The 17,876-nt window shown below is 53.6% G+C and overlaps 1 protein-coding gene across 1 annotated transcript; it reads right to left on the reverse strand.

Annotated features, from left to right (window-relative positions):
- Window positions 1-3,279: 3,279 nt before the first annotated feature.
- On the reverse strand, window positions 3,280-10,654 carry Dlk1 (delta like non-canonical Notch ligand 1). The gene is given in 6 exon segments (XM_021226148.2): window positions 3,280-4,262; window positions 5,751-5,892; window positions 8,500-8,581; window positions 8,583-8,631; window positions 9,082-9,145; window positions 10,386-10,654. Coding segments are annotated over 6 exon segments (1,152 nt in total). The 5' UTR covers window positions 10,453-10,654; the 3' UTR covers window positions 3,280-3,514.
- Between the last annotated feature and the right edge of the window lie 7,222 nt (window positions 10,655-17,876).

Genomic DNA, 17,876 nt, shown 5'->3' on the forward strand with positions numbered 1-17,876 from the left:
CTTCCTGCACCAGCAGGGACTACACTGAGGCTCCCAAGGCTGCAGGTGTGAGGTGGTCCTCCCGACTGGGACACTGGGAGGGGTACTCTCACTGACTGGATGCATGGCTAATGGTACCCTGGGGGTTAGAGGAGAAGCAGATACCACCGAGACTCCCAGAGACTGAATTGGGAGTATAAAAGGACTCCACCCACCTGCCATGGGTGTCCCTCAACCTATATACTCCCTCTCATCTTAGGAACCACCCTCTAATAACCATGGAAAGTCCATGTAGGATTCCACAGAACTCTGGTCCCAAACTTGGTGGGTGGGAAGAGCTGGCTACTCATGTCTGAGTCTCTTGGTCCCCTCTCCCGTGTTCCAGATCCACCCACATCTCCCATGGGCAGCCGCACTTAGGTAGCTAGACATAGACAAGGTCTCCCAAGCCCTGGTGTTGGTCTCAGGGCCCCATGTGATCAGGAAATGGCCCGGATTTAAGTTTCTCCGGGTAAAAGCAGGGCAGGTGATGTGTGGAGGTCCCAGGGTTCACCCCTTAACCTTGAGGCAGAGCTGGGGCTGGGCCAAAGCAGAACTCTCAGTACCCTGGGGCCTTTGTTGAAGGCCGTCACCGGGAAGGGCTAGAATAACAAACAGCAAACACAAATAAAAGCCCTTGTTCCTTTATTTTGCAGTTCACAAGGTTGTTGTTTTGTTTTTGCATTGCTTCTGGACTTGCCTGCAAAGAGTCGGGGAGGCTAGAAAGAGTGCCGTGATGGACATTTCGTTGACGTTTTGTTTGGTTGCAGAATTATCGCCATTGTGAATTTGGAATCCAATTAACGAACATGTCCCAGACAGCTCTTTTAAGCAGCTCAACCCGTCGGACTACACCAAACACGTGAAGACCGTGGTGAGACTGCAAACAAACGCTGCTCCTGTCGTGTAGGAAGCGGAGGTCGTGGAATTTTGGCAGGGCGGCCTCATCGGTGGGTGGATGCTGATTTCTTGAGAGATGGTAGCGCTCTGAAGGAGGCTCTGCTCAGGACTCTCCCACGGTGTCTTGCTTGTTTTTACCTGCACTGTGCTTGGCTTCTTGGGGACACCTGCGTATCTGCTCCCCTCCCAGAATGTGCCCCTCAGCCCAAGCATCCCACAGCTCCAAGAACAGCGCCTTACACTCAACAGGTGCTTGGAAGCACTCCCTGACTGCATGAATGGTGGATGATGAATCTTTTGGATGGATGAGGACTTGCTGGGAGAACAGCCTGGCCCCGCCTTTGTCATCGGAGACACGGCTGGGCTGCTCTCCACAGCATGGAGATCAAAAAGAAAAAGTGGAGTGGATAAATAGTCTGTTTTGTCCAATTGTAGAGTTTCACATTGGGGAAACTGAGGAACAGAATTGTTAGCAGACTCTGTCCACGTCTCACGTTGAACAAAACAAGACCAGGCGGCTTTACAACCAGCCTGGAATATATCCATAGCTACGATTTTTTTTCTTTTTTAATTTTTTATTTCTTAAAACAAACTCAAAGTGAGATGGGATGGTGACCTGATGGAAGCAGTTGGCCTCAGGGGGTGGGGGGTGGAGGCAGGGAAGGGGACCTGGGAGGAGGGAGGATGGGAAGGAAAGGGACCAGGGGGACGGTGAGAGGTGGCAGGTATTTGGGGAGTTGGGACACACCCTCATCAGGATAAGGGTGGGGCAAAATGGGGAGGGGTTCCAGGGACTTGAACGGGTTTGGACTGAATAATGATCAATGAATGACCAATGGCTGGGAAGAGATTCTTTGAGTCAGGGCTCCAGATAATGAAATGACCCCAGGGTAGAGGTTGGTGGGTGACAAGGTCGAAAATGTGTGACAACGGTGGCGCGCATGACCAATGGGTGATGACCATGAAATTGTGAGTGTGTGCTGTGACCACGACTTGAACGACAGTAGATAATGGTGACAATGACTTGCAAGCAAGTAGACAGAGCAAGGTAAACATGATGTTCACACTTAAAGCTAAGAGCATAGGTTCCTACCCAAGTAACTTAAGAAGCAAGGGATTCCTAACTGGGACCCAAGGACTGTGTAGCAAGCAGACCCCAAACAAGAGCTGGGCAGCTACACAGGACTCTAGTCCATTTCTTTCTATGGATTTTTTTGTTATATTTTGTTTTTTTATTTTGCAAAAAAAGATAGATGCTCTTTTAAAAAAATCAAATTCATAATTCAGAAACTGGCTAGGTGTTTTGGGATCTGAGGGTTGTAGTCCCAGCAACACAAAGGTACATCCATGGCTGTGGACAGGAGCTATCCTACTTTTCGCCATAGAACTAGAAAACACCCCACAAGCAGCAATTTCCACTAAAGCCTGTGAAAACCTTGGTGAGGGATGCGTTGCTCGCTCAGATTCTGCCAGGGGGCACTTGTGGTTCAAGGTACACTTACGTCTGAAAGCATATCATCTCTGCTCTATAGGGTAAGGGGCAAGTGTAGGGTGGAGTCTGCGGGTATGGGACTGGGGCAGGGCTCAGCTGGGGCGGGGAGTAGGTTGCTCAAGAGGCAACACCAAATGGCACATTTTGACCTAAAGGGGCCTATTTTTCCCAAACTGGACATGAGCCAGGAGGCTCCCCACTTTGAGAAACGCTATTGGGATCGACCTCGATATCAAGTGTACAGCCAGGATAGGCCAAAAATCTTTCGGATCCCAGGATGAGACCAAGTCTCCATCAGATCCTTTCCATGGAGTCAGGAAGTGTTTTGGTATATATCCCTCGTTCCTAATTCTGAATTTTGGAGCTAGAGAGGACCTTGGTGGTTTGGATGTTTGCACCCCTCCCTCAAGAGAGGGTGGGGAGGTGGCCCAGGGTTGGGAATGGGGGTCTCGCCAAGGATCACACAGCGAGTGAGCAGCAGGGCTGGGACTAGGTCCTTACCTGTCTGCCAGCAGCCAACCTGGGGGCTCTCTCTGCCTGACACACAGCCACTACACACTGCAAAGTTGACAAATCAATCAGCAAGATCTAAGGGTTGCGGTGTGAGACTGGGTGTGAGTGAGAATCGAAGTGGTGTGTGAGAATTAACGAAGGAAAGAGTTTAGCCCTTTTCACAGTGAGTGGTCAAGTTCGAATGCGTGTGTGTTGCACGAGGAGTTGGTGGTTGAAACCCCCCTGGGAGAGGGACCTCACCAGCAAATCCTGGTTCTGTTACAATGTTTTTTTTTGGTCTTTTCGATTTTATAATCAAAATGCTGATAGATATATTGATACTTAAGAGTCTAGAATAACATACTTACTTCTTTAACTCGTTTAGAGATGAAATTCTTATTATTATTCATTATCATGCATTAAGGGGGAGGGAGGGGGTTCTTGAAAGCATGGCAGCGTGTCACACAGCGATGCAAAGACAATATACGTAAGCGTAGCGTTCACTAGATTTCACACAAAAGAGAGCAAGCTCTACCACAAAGAGAAGCACAGACCGCATATAGTGAGCTCTACGGAACCCCCATAATAGGGAAGGGCCTGGGGGAATGCTGCTTAGATCTCCTCGTCGCCAGCCTCCTTGTTGAAGGTGGTCATGTCGATCTTGTCCGGGAAGATGATATTCACCGCCAGCTCCTCGCCGCTGTTGTACTGCAGCAGCAGGTTCTTCTTCTTGCGCAGCGTGTGGTTGTAGCGCAGGTTGGACACCCAGGCCTCGCACTTGTTGAGGAAGACGATGGCCACGGTGCCCAGAACCACCAGGCTGGTGAGCACACCCAGGATGGTGAAGCAGATGGCCTGTCCCTCGGTGAGGAGAGGGGTACTCTTGTTGAGCTCTTTCATGGACACCTTCAGGATGCGGTGCTCGGGCTGCTCAACCGGCAGCTCGTGCACCCCGGGGGTCAGGCGGTAGGTGAGCCCGTAGTTGCTGGGCAGATGGGTGACCTGCACGGGGTTGGACCCGCGCTTCTTCGCGCACGTGGGACCCATGAACGGGGGCTTGCACAGACACTCGTAGCTCACCTGGGTGTGCTGGAGGCAGGTGCCCCCGTTCAGGCACGGGCCACTGGTGCAGCTGCTCACCGGGCGGCTGCAGGTCTTGTCGATGAATCCAGCTGGGCAGCGGCAACGGAAGTCGCCCCCGATGTCGGTGCAGACGCCATCATTCTCGCATGGGTTAGGGGTGCAGCTGTTGGCAATGATCTCGCAGAAGTTGCCAGAGAAGCCAGGGGGGCACAGGCAGGAAGCATGCGAGGCCCGGCCCTCGTCATCCACACAGGCACCCCCGTGCTGGCAGGGAGAGCTGATAGAACAATAGACGTGGTTAAGGGCCCCCGGGGGTGGGGCGAGGACAGAGCAGTAGGGGCAGGGGGCAGAGGCGAGGCTCCTTTCTCTGTCCCTTCCTTTGGAGCTGACAAAAGGGCAGGGCTCAGAACACATCTGGCTAAGAAGGGTAAAATGCCAGCCAGGGAGGCACCTGGGACTGGAACCCCTGGCCTGGAAGCTCAGCAGCTGCTCAAGGGTGGGGCGCACGCACACCTCACCCCTGTCATGATGTCAGCCTGGAACCCAAAGCAACCTCTCATGCCCTCCCCCGTCTCAGGCCAGAGCATACATTGTCAGTCACTAGACAGATGGGGAAACTGAGGTTAGGAGAGGGAGCATTAGTAACAGTCCAAGTGTAGGTAAGATCCCTCACATGAGGACGGCAAGAAAGAGCATGGTCCCTGGGCTCCCCAAGAGGAAGGAGATCTGCTGTTAGTCGGGGTTCCAGTGTGTGCCCCGTGCCACACCCCATTCTTTATTATTGTACTTCCGGTGGAATGGGCCCAGCCAGCTATTATGGAGGAAAGCCCTGGGGGCTCTCGGTGAAAGAAATCCGGGTAGCATCTACGAGTGGCATCTTTGGTGAACTGTTTAATGGCAATCCAATCTGAAGCTGTGTGCTCAGAGCGGAGCACATGGAGCATTTAATGTGAGTGCTTTTAAACAAGCTAGTCCTTTGTCATCTGATAAATGCCAAAACTCCGGGAAAGAAAAGCACCCACACACACACACACACACACACACACACACACACACACACACACACACACACACAAGGAATAAGCGCTGCAGCTTCAGCCAGCCCTAGGGCTGCAAGTCGCTGGGCTCTGAAAACTTCCCGTGGGCCCCCAGGCTCTATTTTGACAGACTAGATCAAGTCTGTTAGAACAGAACAAGTTGAAAGGTCTTGTCCTGTGTTGTTCCCCTTTGCCAATAAACTGCCGTGGAGTTCAATGGTCACTATGGCCAATGTCCTTCCTGAATACAGATCTGAAGACCCCTATGATCCTGACTGTTCAAAGCCTCTGCAGTATCCCAGAGTCTCTTCCCCACTAGCGCCCCCTCCCATCTCCTCCAGTCCCCTCAGACATCCCAGAAAACCCAACTGTAATGTCCTAAACTCCCCCCCCCATATGGTAAATGGGTTTCACAGGCTGGTCCTGCTGAACTCTGCTCTCTTATTATGTAGCCTTTAGAAAATTATACAGTTTGCCATCTCTGTCCCCATCTCAGTCTGCTGTCATTCACTGGCACCGGGGCTTGGGAACATCAGGGGAATATGAAATTGCCTTCAGGACCATTTGAAAAAATTATGGAAATGACACATCCCTCCATAAAAGCCCCCTACTCTGGCAGAGCATTAGATGGGGCCCGGGTTGCCTGGAGCACTCCTTTTTTTATCCGGCGACAGGTCCTACGGGGGTTAGGCTGAAAAGGTCTTTAAGGGTGAGGTGAGAATATTTACCCATTGATCACACAGGGTCCAGCTTTGTTCTGGCAGTCCTTTCCAGAGAACCCGGGGGCACAGGAGCACTCGTACTGACCCTTCTCGAGGTCCACACAGGTTCCATTGTTGGCGCAGGGGGTTGAGGTACAAGCCCGCATATCTGAGAGGCAGAAAAGCCAGGACTTAGCTTTCCCTTTCAGACGCCAGTGTGACAGGAACCCCAAATAGCTCTGCTAGTGATTTCCTAGTGGGGTTTGCAGAGCTTCTCCTTTTCTATGGAGGGAAACTGAGGCACAGCAGCAAGGAGCTGGAAGGGTTGTAGTGATCCCCCCCCCCAAAGTCCTGAAGTGCCGAGGGTCAGGAGCTTAACTACAAGGTCACCAGTGAGAAAGTCAAGGCCACGGGTAACCAAGATAAGCAGCTGCACCCTTTTCCTAGCAAGACCTTTGCCGAAGAAGCCTTTGTCCCTCCGTAAAACAGGGAGTGAGCCAAGATCCCCTCAAGTCTCCTTTCTCACATTCAGCTTCTCACATTTAGGGGAGGGGGTCTCTGCCACCTTGGGAACCAGTACAGGCTGATATTTGCAGGGGGGGGTGCAGGGGCGGGGTGGGGACACCAGCTTTTCACACTTTCCCATCTAAGACCTCCATCAGGAAACCGGAAGTTTAATTTAGCTCCGGGGCTGCCTCCCCACCGGTGGTCCTTCTGTTCTCTAGTTCTGAACTAAGGGGGTCTGAGGGTAAAAAAAAAAAAAGAAAAAAGCTGCATCTTTTGAAGGCAGCAAAATTAGAACTATTGAGCGCTCTCCTGTTTACTCGGGTTTCCATGCCCGCTGCTGCTGTTTTTCCAGTGCTTTGGCGGCCCCCGACCCCCACCCGTGAGGCTTACTTCATTATTGGGCTCAGCAAGCCAGGGACCAGCTGAACAAAGGGGCTTGGGGCAAGGAGACCCCAGCTGGCCGGCAGCGTCAGGAAGGGACCCTTTGTGGCTGCTCCAACCTGCTGCCCCACGGAGGTCAGCTCCTTCCTGCTCTGCCTCAGTTTCCCTCCATAGAAAAGGAAAAGCTCTCTAGCTGATCTATGGGTGTTTTCTATAATGTGAGATGTAGAAACCCCGGACTGCCCAGAGACTGCAAGTGAAGGCAGCCCCCCCCCGGGCGCCCCACCCGGCCCCGCCCCAGGGAAAGGGTTCCCGATGCTGAAACCACAGGTGGACATTTCTCTCTCCTTTTTCAAAGAGATCTGCACCCTGGTGGAGGGGAGAGAGGCTTCCATGGGGAATTCTGAGCACCATGTTGGTGGAGAAGCCAGGCATGGTTCAAGGGAAGCTAAAGAGGATTTATCTTTCCGGGATAGAGCCAACACTGAGCCTCTGTAGCTGGCTCTGGCTTCTCTGCCTCTGCTCTCCTACCACTTGGAATCTTGAATTTAAGATAAAGCTTTGGCGACCACCCCAAAACTATATTGCTCAGTCCCCCTAAATACCAACTCCCAGAGCCTTCAACCCCAAAGACAGGGGGTGGATGAGCTGCTGCAAGGAGAGAGGGATGGGGGGGGGTTGTCTCTGCTTGAATAGCAGCTGTGGCCAGGCAGGCAGAAAGGGAGAGGGACAGCAATTACCCAGGGGCTATATCCCTCCTGGGACAACCCTCAACCCCCACCATCTCTACCCAGGCAGATAGCCTTTGTGAATCTGATGGAGAGGGGCTATGTATGTATGCTGAGGGACCTGTGAGGGAGAATTCTGTCTGGAAAGCTGTTCTGGATTCAGATATCTAGAAGGATGGGGTCCAGGCTAAAAGCCTAACCGTGGTCAGTGTTTTTCTAGCATCCCCAAACACCTCAGAGCATCCTTAGCTGCAGCAGCTGCAGCAGCTGCAGCAGCAGCAAGGGGCTGCAGGGCTGTGACCAGAGCATGAGTCAGCTGCAGCAAAAACCTTCCCCCACCCACCATACTACCACTCGAGGAGAGGGGGACCATAGGCAATTTGGGGTACAGAAGCCCCTTTGCTTCTCTGATCTTTGTTTTCCCTATGCGTCACTGGCAGTGTTAAGGAGACAGGTCCTGGGGCACCTAGCCGTCTGCCTCCCTGCTGGGGTATCATCCCTAGGGTGGGGATGGGGTGGGCACACACCCTTTATTCCCCAAGACTTCAGTTTGCCTGGACTTTGGGGTCAGGGTTGGCAAATGAACTACAACAATGCAGCTGTCAGTCTACAAAGATTATACAAATTAATGAAATCAGCAGGCAACATCAGTCTGCACCTTAACCCTTCTCCCCACCAGCGTCACCAACCGCCTGCAACACACGACTGCCCCCCCAACCTTGTCCTTCCTGATGATTCATCCTCAGCCCCCACAATCACCACTCAGCTCCAGTCACCCCTCCCCTACTTGTTTGTTGCCTCCCCTTTCTTGATGTGTGAGCCCCCGAGAATCACCCCCACCCACAGCATAACACAGGAGACCCCCCCAATCTCCCAGCTCCAGCAACCTGTGCAAGTAGCCCCAGTCCTTGGTACAGCCACCTGGGCATGTTGTGTTTTTATTTTTGTGACTCTTTATTCAACAGGCAGTTTCTCAGAACCCCCTCCCCAAGTCTGGGGACCCACAGAGCTGAGGTGATCAAAATATAGGCATTTGAGGCCCAGCAGGAAATGTATACGCACTCTAGACCACGTAGTACAAACAGAGAGCCTTAGGGGTTCTGGGTTATAGCTCCAGGTGAGGGGTGGGAGTGGGGAGGGAAAGGGGTGAGGGTACCCACCTATGTCGCAGAGTTTCCCATCCCAGCCATCCTTGCAGATGCACTGCCATGCTTCCTCGCAGACTCCATTGACGCAGCCAGGGGGAGGTTATGCACTGGTCACACTGGGGGCCCTCCCAGCCGGGCTGGCACCTGTGGGAACAAAGGGGAGAGAGGGGGGCACATGAGGGGAGCAGGGGTCCAAAGGGGGCTCAGGCTGTTTGTCTGCTGAATGGAGAACCCTTGGTGGTGCCAGGCCAGTGGGTCTCTGGAGCAAGCAGCAGTCACCTGAATGGAAGGCTCAGAGAAGGTCCTCTAGTTCAGAGACACGAGGGTCTTCCAGACCCCCACAGGAACCACATTTGGTGCAGTGACGTCCATTGGTCTCACCCTGTAAGCCATTCTCCTTCCCCCCTTCCTCCTGCCCCCCCTTCTCCTGCCCCCCTTCTCCTGCTTCCTGTCCTCCTCCCCCCTCCCACCAGTTATCTGCAGGAGAAAGAAGATGTGACGCAGTTTTTAATAGCAAAGCACCCCCCTCTCTTTAGCCGGGCTCCAAGACCCCACAGGACCCCACCATGGCCCCCAAACAGCTTACTCCATTACCTGCAAACATTGTCATCCTCGCAGAATCCATTTTTGGGGTCGCAGGCAGGGTCGCATTCAGCCCCTGAGGAAGAAAAACGAAGTACGCAATCACCTCACAAGGCCTGCAGGACCTGTGACAACCATTTCCTCTCAAATGGCCCACTGCCCCTCAGCAGGGGGGGATCCAAAGACCCCCTACTGGATCCTTCCAGCCTGGCACACAGTAGGCACTTCTCGTCTGTAGATGGATGTGCCTCGACTTACCCAGGAAAACAATCCTGTGTGTTTCCAGCCATGGGATAAACACAGCATACTCCTGATTCGCCAAGTGCAAAACAGACACCTTTCTCCCCAAATAAAATAGGAACCCCCAGACCACTAAAAGTAGGAATAGGGGGCAAGGAAGAGTTAGCCTTTGATCCCCCGCCATTCAGGCTTTTGCAAAGTGAGCTAAAGGGGAGATTTTGAGGTGTCTGGGAAAGCTCAGACAAGTCCACCTGACTGGCTCTCAGGTAAAGCGACTAGATTCCCCCCAAGATTAACCCTAGTTATACCAGACAGCTGAATCCTGTCTCTCCTGCTTCCCCCACCCACACTGGTCACGTTAAAAGAACTGCGCAATAGCTCTGCAGGGCCTCTCTGACACCAACACTAATAGACACCTACTGTATGCACCCACTCAAACGCTCTTGGGCTTTCCAGACAGCCCCCCCCGCCCCTCACACACAACCATTGGCGCAGTGGGGGCTGGGGTCGCTGCGGGAAGGGGGCAATTCTCTCGCTGCCAGTGACAGATGGCCGCTGCAGACAGAAGTGTCGCAGCCCCTCACCTAGAGAAAACACGCCACGCAGGAGGGGCTCCAGCTTTGCTCCTGTTGGAAATTGGGGGCTACAACTGCAAAGTCATCCCCCCAAAGCCCCCAAGACCTGTTCCTAAGCACATACGCAGCTCAGACACCCCCAAAGTTGCACCCAGGGCCGTTTTTTTTCTTTTTCTTAAATAAAATACCTCCTAGAGCAGCCTCCTTTTTCCATACCTCCTCAATCCGCGCAATGACACCCCTCCGAACGCCACTTCTGCCGGGCAAGAAGGTGCTGGGACCCTCCACCTCCCGCAAACCTCGGGACCCCAGGACTGGGCTCGGCGCGCAAGAGTGGCGTAGGGAGGGTGAGGTGGGCTCAGTGCGGGGCTTAGGGTTAGGCGGGACGGGCGGGACTTGGGGCACATGGGACAGGGAGTACAGGGTGGTCTGCGGGGTGGTCGGCGGGGCATCGCAGGCTTCCCCAGAGGGGGCGCGAGCCAAGCCGCCAGGGGGGCTCACCATAGGTGTTGTGGCCGAAAGCCAGCAGGAGCAAGAGGACGCGCAGGAGGGCTCCGGTCGCGGTCATCTCGGGGCGGCCTGGGTCGGGGTCCGGGGAGCAGCGGCGGTGCAGAGGGGGCTCCGGGGGCTGCACTGGGCTTCTGGTTGCGGACGATGAAGGGGGCACGGGTGTCCCACGGAGAGAAAGCCAGGGTTGCACCGGGGCGCACACTACTAGGTGCGGGGCGCCCAGGAGCTGCGGCTGCGGCCCGCGCGCCGCCTTTTCGTACTGTCGGTCCCCCCCCGCGGCCCCCGCCCACGCCCACGCCTCGCGCGCACGGGGCAGGCGCCGGCCAGTCCCGGTGACCCACCCCCTGGCGGGGCCGCCCCCCAGCGCCGCGGCGCCCGGAAGCGGCTTGCGCACGCGGGCCGCACTCTTGGCTAGACGGGTACCTGCGCACGATGGGCACGCGGTCCGCACACAGGACAGCACGCGGCGGAGGCGGTGGAGGTGCTCGCACAGGCCCGCTTAGCGCAAGTCTCAGGAACCAAGCCGGGCGGGCGGGCGAAAGCCCTAGCACGCACTCAGAATACAAAACGCTCACAGACATAGTAAGACACTTAGGGCTTTGGTCCCGCGCACACATGGCGCGCGGGTCAAAAGCCCAGAAGGACCCAAATGCACACCACAAAGATGTGGAAGATGCACATGATCATAGATGCACACACGAAAACGACCACGAAAAGCCGAAGCCCCCCGACGAGTCTTGCCATTTTGGAGTATAGGGAAGGTGCAGGTGCACTTGCCCCACGAAGCCCCAACCCAAACACACCTTCGACACAAGCACACCTTAATACCCCTCCCTGGGGCACAGGTCACAGACCGTGGGGTAGCAGGAACTGTCCGATCTGCTCCAAGCAGGGGAAGCGCCAGCTATGAAAGACTGCCTATGCTGCCCCTCCACGCAGCCCGCCTGTAAACACAGGAGACCACTGGTAAACACCGACGACATCATGCGTCACCCTCTCCCCCTCCCCTTTTTCAGGTACTGCAGCCCCAGCCTGGGCCTTATCGTGCTGAAACATAAAATCGCTGCCTCTTTCCAACATGTAAGGCTACACACCTGATAGGAAGGAACACTTATGCCCAGCCCCCCAAACTGTCTCAGATTTGTGGGGTCACCCAACATACAAACTACCCCAAAGCACACACAATCAAATCCATCTTTATTCACAGTGACATATATTGAGAGTCTCAGCAATGAGAGTCTCACCCAGTCAAATGCAATCAACCATACATACTAAGCAACTTCCATTCAGGGGTGGCTAGGAGGTTGGAAGGGTGGGGGCTACTGATTTTGCCAGAGTCCCTGGGGGTTTACCAGGCAACCCCTTTTCTTGCTAGCCCCCCAGCCAGGGCTTAGAGCTTTTCATGCAGCTAGGAAGCTGCCCCGTCTCCCATTCTGAGACTCGAAAAGAAAAGGAGGGAGCTGAGTGGACTGAATCATTTAGGGGGGCATGGAGATGGCTCTGGGGGTAAAGGTGCTTGCAGCCAAACTTGAGTTCGATTCTTGACTACTGAAGTTGCCCTTTGACCCCCACAAGCACCCCCTTAAATAAAATGTAAATAGGGTCGTTGAGAGGTAAAGGTGTTTGCTACCAAACCCCAAACCGGATAGCCCAAGTTTGATCTCCAGACTCCATATAGTGAGAGACTAAGGGCTGTTCTCTGCCTTGGACATGTCTCTGATGGCTTGCCCTCACCCTTTCTCTGTCTCTCTCTCTGTCTCTCTCTGTCTGTCTCTCTCTTTCTCTGTCTGTCTGTCTCTCTCTGTCTCTCCACACACACACACACACACACACACACACACACACAAATAAATAAATGTAAAAACTAAAAGTAAAATAAAAAATCTAAAAAATAAAATTTTAAAAATCACAAATAAAATAAAATAATTATTTTTCAAGTGTAGAGATTGAAAAGATGGCTCAGCAGTTAAGACCACTTACTGTTCCTCCAGAAGACCCAGGCTCAGTTCCCAATACCTATATGGCAGCTCAGAACTGGTTGTAAATTCAGTTTCAAGAGCATCAAACGCACATGTGGTACACACACATAAACAGGCAAAATGCTTGTACACATAAAAAATTTAAATAAGATAAAATGTAAACAAACACATAAAATAAAGTCTTCTAACCTCCGAGGAGAAACGGTAGGATTTTTAGATGGGTCATTCAGATATGCTTAATTTGCTTGTATTAATTAATTTGCACATAGCAATTTGCATACACTAATTTGCATAGAGCTCTCAGGTGCTGTGAGCTGGTGTTTCCCTGGTCATTCTTCCTTTTCCCCACAGTTAGGGGGGCTTGTGGTTAGCCAAGGGACTTTAACTCTTTGAATCCCGGGCTTGTACTTCATCCTGAGAGGGAGCTTCTGGCCTGGGGGGGGGGGTTATTGAGAGCCAGACAGTGAGAACCCTTGGGAAGAAAGCAGGGGGTGGGCATACGGTTGGGCTGGAGGCTGAAAGAACACACCTCCCAGTTTGGGGGGGGATATGTTCTTTTCTTGCATTCTCTGCAGAAGCCTCACCTGACTATGGCATGGAGGAGATAGCTTCTGGGGCAGGCTAGAGGGCTAAGTTAGGGTACCCCTGAATTGGCGTGGACCCAGTGACTTCCTCGGACGATTCTTGTCTTCAGCTAATAAACTGAGACCAGTGGAGCAAACATTTTTGCTTTGGGGGGGAGTTGCTGTTGTTTGACATTGTTTGTACATTTGTTGGTTGGTTTGTTTGTTTTCCCCCAAGCCCCTGGTTAAAAGTGAGCACCAATGTCTCTTTGGTCCTCTTTCATTTCTTCCTTCCTTCCAAATCCCTGACCTCAGCCTCCAAAATTATCCCATGCCGTGCAGTGCAGCAGGCTGGGGCGGGGGGGGGGGGGGTTGTTCTCAGCCAAATGAAGGAGACCGGAGGACCTTGGGCTGGGCACTGTGTTAAAGGGTAGATTCCTGCACTCCTGCTCAAGGCAGCCCAAGAAGTGAAGTACAAAGAGCCCCAGAAGCAGTGAAGTGAGCCCCTCATCTAGACTCCCTTTGCCCCTCCTAAGCCTGTCTACACCCTGCCCTCCCTGGGTTTGGAAAGAGAAAGAATCAAGTCACAGGGGCAGCCTAGGTGCCTAACTGCCACAGACTTAAACTAAAAGGCATTCTTGTGGCTGATGGGCACGTGCTTTCTAATCCCGGAGCCATCCCATGCCTGCCGAGGGCTCTGAGCCATGTTTCCATGTCTATAAGCAGGGATCACACACCTGTCACTGAGGAAAACCTCGGGGTTTTGTAGGCTGGAAAGCTCGGTGCCTAAAAGGTCACCCGCAGCTGGAGCTTGACTACAGCCCCAGGCAGCTAGAAGGATCTCGGAGAGGAGCAGACAGCGTCCTCTTCTGGAGCCCCTGCAGGATGGCTTCGGGGCGGGGGAGTTTCCTTTCAAGACTCACAAGCCCGGGAGTTTTTATGAGGGTCTGCTCCGCTCTCAATAAAGCGTTTGTTAATTCTGCGGGCTGAAGATGTCTGTCTGTGTGATGAGCAGATGCCGAGAAGGAAGGAGTCGCACAGGAGCCCTGTGGGGAGGGGGCGAGGTGGGGGAGGGGGAAGAAGGGGGCGGAGTTGGAGACTGTCACCGGCTCTGAGGCTGCTTTGAAAGCATGAAAATGCCAATCCAGTCCCTTGGGGAGAAGTCGGCACAGTCTGCCTTTTGCAGAGCAGATCTCGGGGGCTGGGAGTCACGCCCCCCCTCCTCTATCTGAGCATCCTTTCTCTGCCCCTCCTCTTCTCAGGCGTCTGCACGGCAGACCCCTGGACTCTCCGTGGTGAGGCCCGCAGCCCCCTACTGCCAAAGAATTGCCCAACAGTCACCATAGCATGGCGTGGGGCGGGGGGGGGGGGGCTACGCAGGGAGCAGAGACTGACTGGATCTGCTCTCTATGGGTGGGGGGGGGCACAGCAGATCTAGGCTGCCTCAGAACTAGGCTGCTTATCTCTGGCCAAGCCAAGGACTCTTAACTTCCAGGCTCTGGCCGGCAGGAGAGGAAGGCAGGGTATTCTGTCCTGCAAAGGAGATGGCCTGGCTGGGGCGGCTGGGCGGCGTGTGTGTGTGTGTGTGTGTGTGTGTGTGTGTGTGTGTGTGTGTGTGTGTGTCAAAGTTTTCTGAAAGAATCTAAGAAATGCCGTCTCCGGACCATTTCCAGCACCCGCTCCCCTTTTCCCCCCTCCCTCCCCAGCCCCTATCACTGCCTCCAGCCCTCAACAGACCCCTTGGCCCTTGATTAAATACAGAGTCGCTGGTCAGGGAAGCTCAGTGGGGTGGAGCTGATGGGCCTCTCAGACAAGCCAGCCCTGGTCTGCAAGAGAGGGTTAGGCCAGCTGGTGGGGGGAGGGGGCTTAACCCCAGGTTGACATCTCGCTCCACACCCCCATTGAGAATCTCTCAGCCTTGAAGCTTTGTTTCTGCCTAGACTGGGCTGTAGGTTTAGGAGGTGGCAGATGCTCTGCCCATCAGTCCTGGGACAGCCTACAGATAAGTAAACTGAGGTCTGGTGAGGGTTTTGGGGGGTGGGGGGATGTCTGTGGGAGTGCCTTTGTGCAAGCCCTCCAGCTGACATTTTCTATCTTCAATCCACCCAAGGACATTGCCCGCCTGCCCCTTCCCTTCCCTCTGTTCCTCTCCTCTGCCCCCCACCCCCACCCCGGACTGTTAGCTCAGAAAAGGGAGCACAGAGATGCAGGTACGTGTCAGGCCTGACGCTGTGGCTTCATCGTCTGCTGAGCCTCCACTGCCTCTTCCCCTTCCCCAAGATCTCGCTTTTATTTATGCCACAGTACGGTGGGTTCAGCAGCACCACAGATTCCTCATACCCTGGAGCTGTGGGGCCGCAAAGCTACTCCAGACCTGAGCACCTGAGGCTGGAGAGTTTTGCAGATGACCCCAGAGTAGCAAAACTAGGAATCAAGGAAGGCATGGTCCTACTGGCATTCAAGCCTTGGCTCTCTCTCTGCTCAGAGACAAGCCACAGGGACAAGAGAGAATATGGTGAGCAGAGAGTGGGACCACCTCGAGGTACCCCCAAAGCCCTGCTTCCTCTCTTGGGGTGGGAGCGGTAGCTCAGCGACCTCTGAAGCTGCTGCTGTGGAATTCTTCAGGCAAACGCGGAGACAGAGATGCTGCGCCATGAGAGACACGCCTCTGCTCTCGGGATTACACTGGAGAACAAATCCCTCCCCCTGCCACCCTCTCTCTCTCTCTCTCTCTCTCTCTCTCTGCCACAGAGGGGTGGGCCAGAGGCGGAAGACAGGGGGAAATTAGAGGCACACCGGGTACATTCAGGCTTGGGAACATGACGGTTCTGTTTCAAGTTCAGTCAGAGAAAAGGTTCTTCAGTCTCAAGAGGCTTTGCATGCAGAGAGCTGGGAATGTGGCCCATGGCCTCAGAGATGCAAGCCTTGCGTTGGTCTGATGTGTGGGGCTGGGGAGGTGCATCAAAACCCCGGACTCCATCTTGAGCACGCTGGGGCACAAGTCCTGCATAGTCCCAAGTTCCCTTGGGGGTCTGCCTAGGACTCTATTTCCCCAGGCCCTGACCCAGCTTGGGCATGCTCGAGAGACCGAACCACACTAGCATTGGCTGGGGCAGGGTCTTGCCTGTCTTCCAGACATCACCAGTATTTCCTTTATTGACGATAGGATTAAAAAATAAATAGACTTTCTCTCTCCCTTCCCCAGTGCAGTCCACATGGATATTAAATCCGTCTCATACATATCAGCTAAATTATCCTCTTAAAGGGCACCACTGAATCATGCCGCAGAGGTGAGGCACTCTGGGGGGTCTCTGGAGGTTAAGTGACTCCTCATTCCACCTCTGCAATGTGAAGGTAAACTCACCTCCAATCAGGAGGGAAGACATTCAGAGGAGCCAGGAGGTTTTCTTTCTTTTCTTTTCTTTTTCCCCTTTTTCCCCATCAGGTAGCTGCCTATACAAGCTTTAGCAAAGACTGCAATAATTCTTCACTTATCACAAATCTCAGAAGTTAATTTTCCATAGAACAGTGAATGGCTCTCCTCCTTAAGTGTAATATTCATCCATCCAGAATTAGGAAAAACCCTACCGTGCGCTCAGGAAGGGAAAGGAGTTCTGTTAGGTGTCCAAAGAGGTACAGCAGACCGGGGGTGGGGGGGGCGGCGCACACAGTGTGTGTGTGTGTGGTGGTTAGAGCACTTGCTGGTGGGCAGACCTTGGGCTGAGCAAGAGGCATAGGAGTTTTCCACGGCGTGAGGACAGCCTTCAGGAGGCAGAGAGTAGCTGTGTGTGTGAGAGCTAGTGTGAGTGAGGTGAGTGTGTGTGTGTACCCTTGTGCAGTTGTTAGAGTGTGAGAGAGGAGAGCTCTTGCTGCTCTTCCAAAGGACCCAAGTTCAGTTCCTGGCACCCATGTTGGGCAGTCTACAGCACCACTTGTATCTCCAGGGCTAGGATGTCCAATGCCCGGCACCTTCTTCTAACCTCTGAGGCCACCTGTACTTGGACACACATACCTACACGTATACACATAATTAAAATTGAAATCTAAAGCAAACAAAAAAAACAGCAGAGACTGAGGCAGAGGAGGTTCATACAAGCCCACAAGTTTGAGTCAAAATATTGAGACTTTGTTACAAACCAACAACAAAGTATAGGGGTTTAGTTTGTCAGGCAGAATTAACGCGCTCTGGGGCGGGAGGGCGCGGGGAGGGGGGGGGTGAGGGGTGGCGCACCGGAACCAGGACTGGACCACAGCGTAAAAGTTTCAATATTCGGATCTAAAGTCAGTATTAACTCTTTTAGCTTCCTCCGCCGTGGCAAACAATGGCTTCAGAATCTGCCTTTTCACATAGTCATTTGACGAGGACAACAGTGGCGGCGGCGGCGGCGGCGGCGGCGGCGGCAGCAGCAGCAGCCGCATCATGCCCAGACTTGACCACGAGTCTCGGAAATAAAGCCAAGGCACCCATACTTAACCGTTGAAGCACCACCCACCCACCTTGATTGGGGCTCTCAAGCGAGAGTAAAGACAAAGGACGCCGGCTTAAGTAGAAACCAGAGATTTAGCCTCAGAAAAGTCCTGGGTTCAAGCCTGGAGCTTGGGCAAAGCGAACTTGCTCCTGGCCCCAGATCAGATCTCAGTGTGCCGAGGCTTACTTCTCGCTGGCCCCCCCCACTGACTTTAAAAGGGAGTGCTGTGTGGCGGTTTGGCCCCCCTGAGCCTGTTGGCAGGAAACTCTGTCAAGTTTAAGGCTGTGAAAACACCCGCTCTCGAGGAATCTAAGATTTTTCTCTTTCGGTTTTGTAAAGAAACATTTCCATTTTCATTCAATTATATCCAAAGAATGTTTTTTAGTGTGCTTTTTGGGTCCAGGACAGACTTGGGAATCTCCTGAATGGAGGAGGAATCGCCCTGTTCCCAGGAAAAGGAGTCGGGCAGGG

Source organism: Mesocricetus auratus, unplaced genomic scaffold, assembly GCF_017639785.1.
Source record: "Mesocricetus auratus isolate SY011 unplaced genomic scaffold, BCM_Maur_2.0 Super-Scaffold_15014, whole genome shotgun sequence".
NCBI classification, from domain to species: Eukaryota; Metazoa; Chordata; class Mammalia; order Rodentia; family Cricetidae; genus Mesocricetus; species Mesocricetus auratus.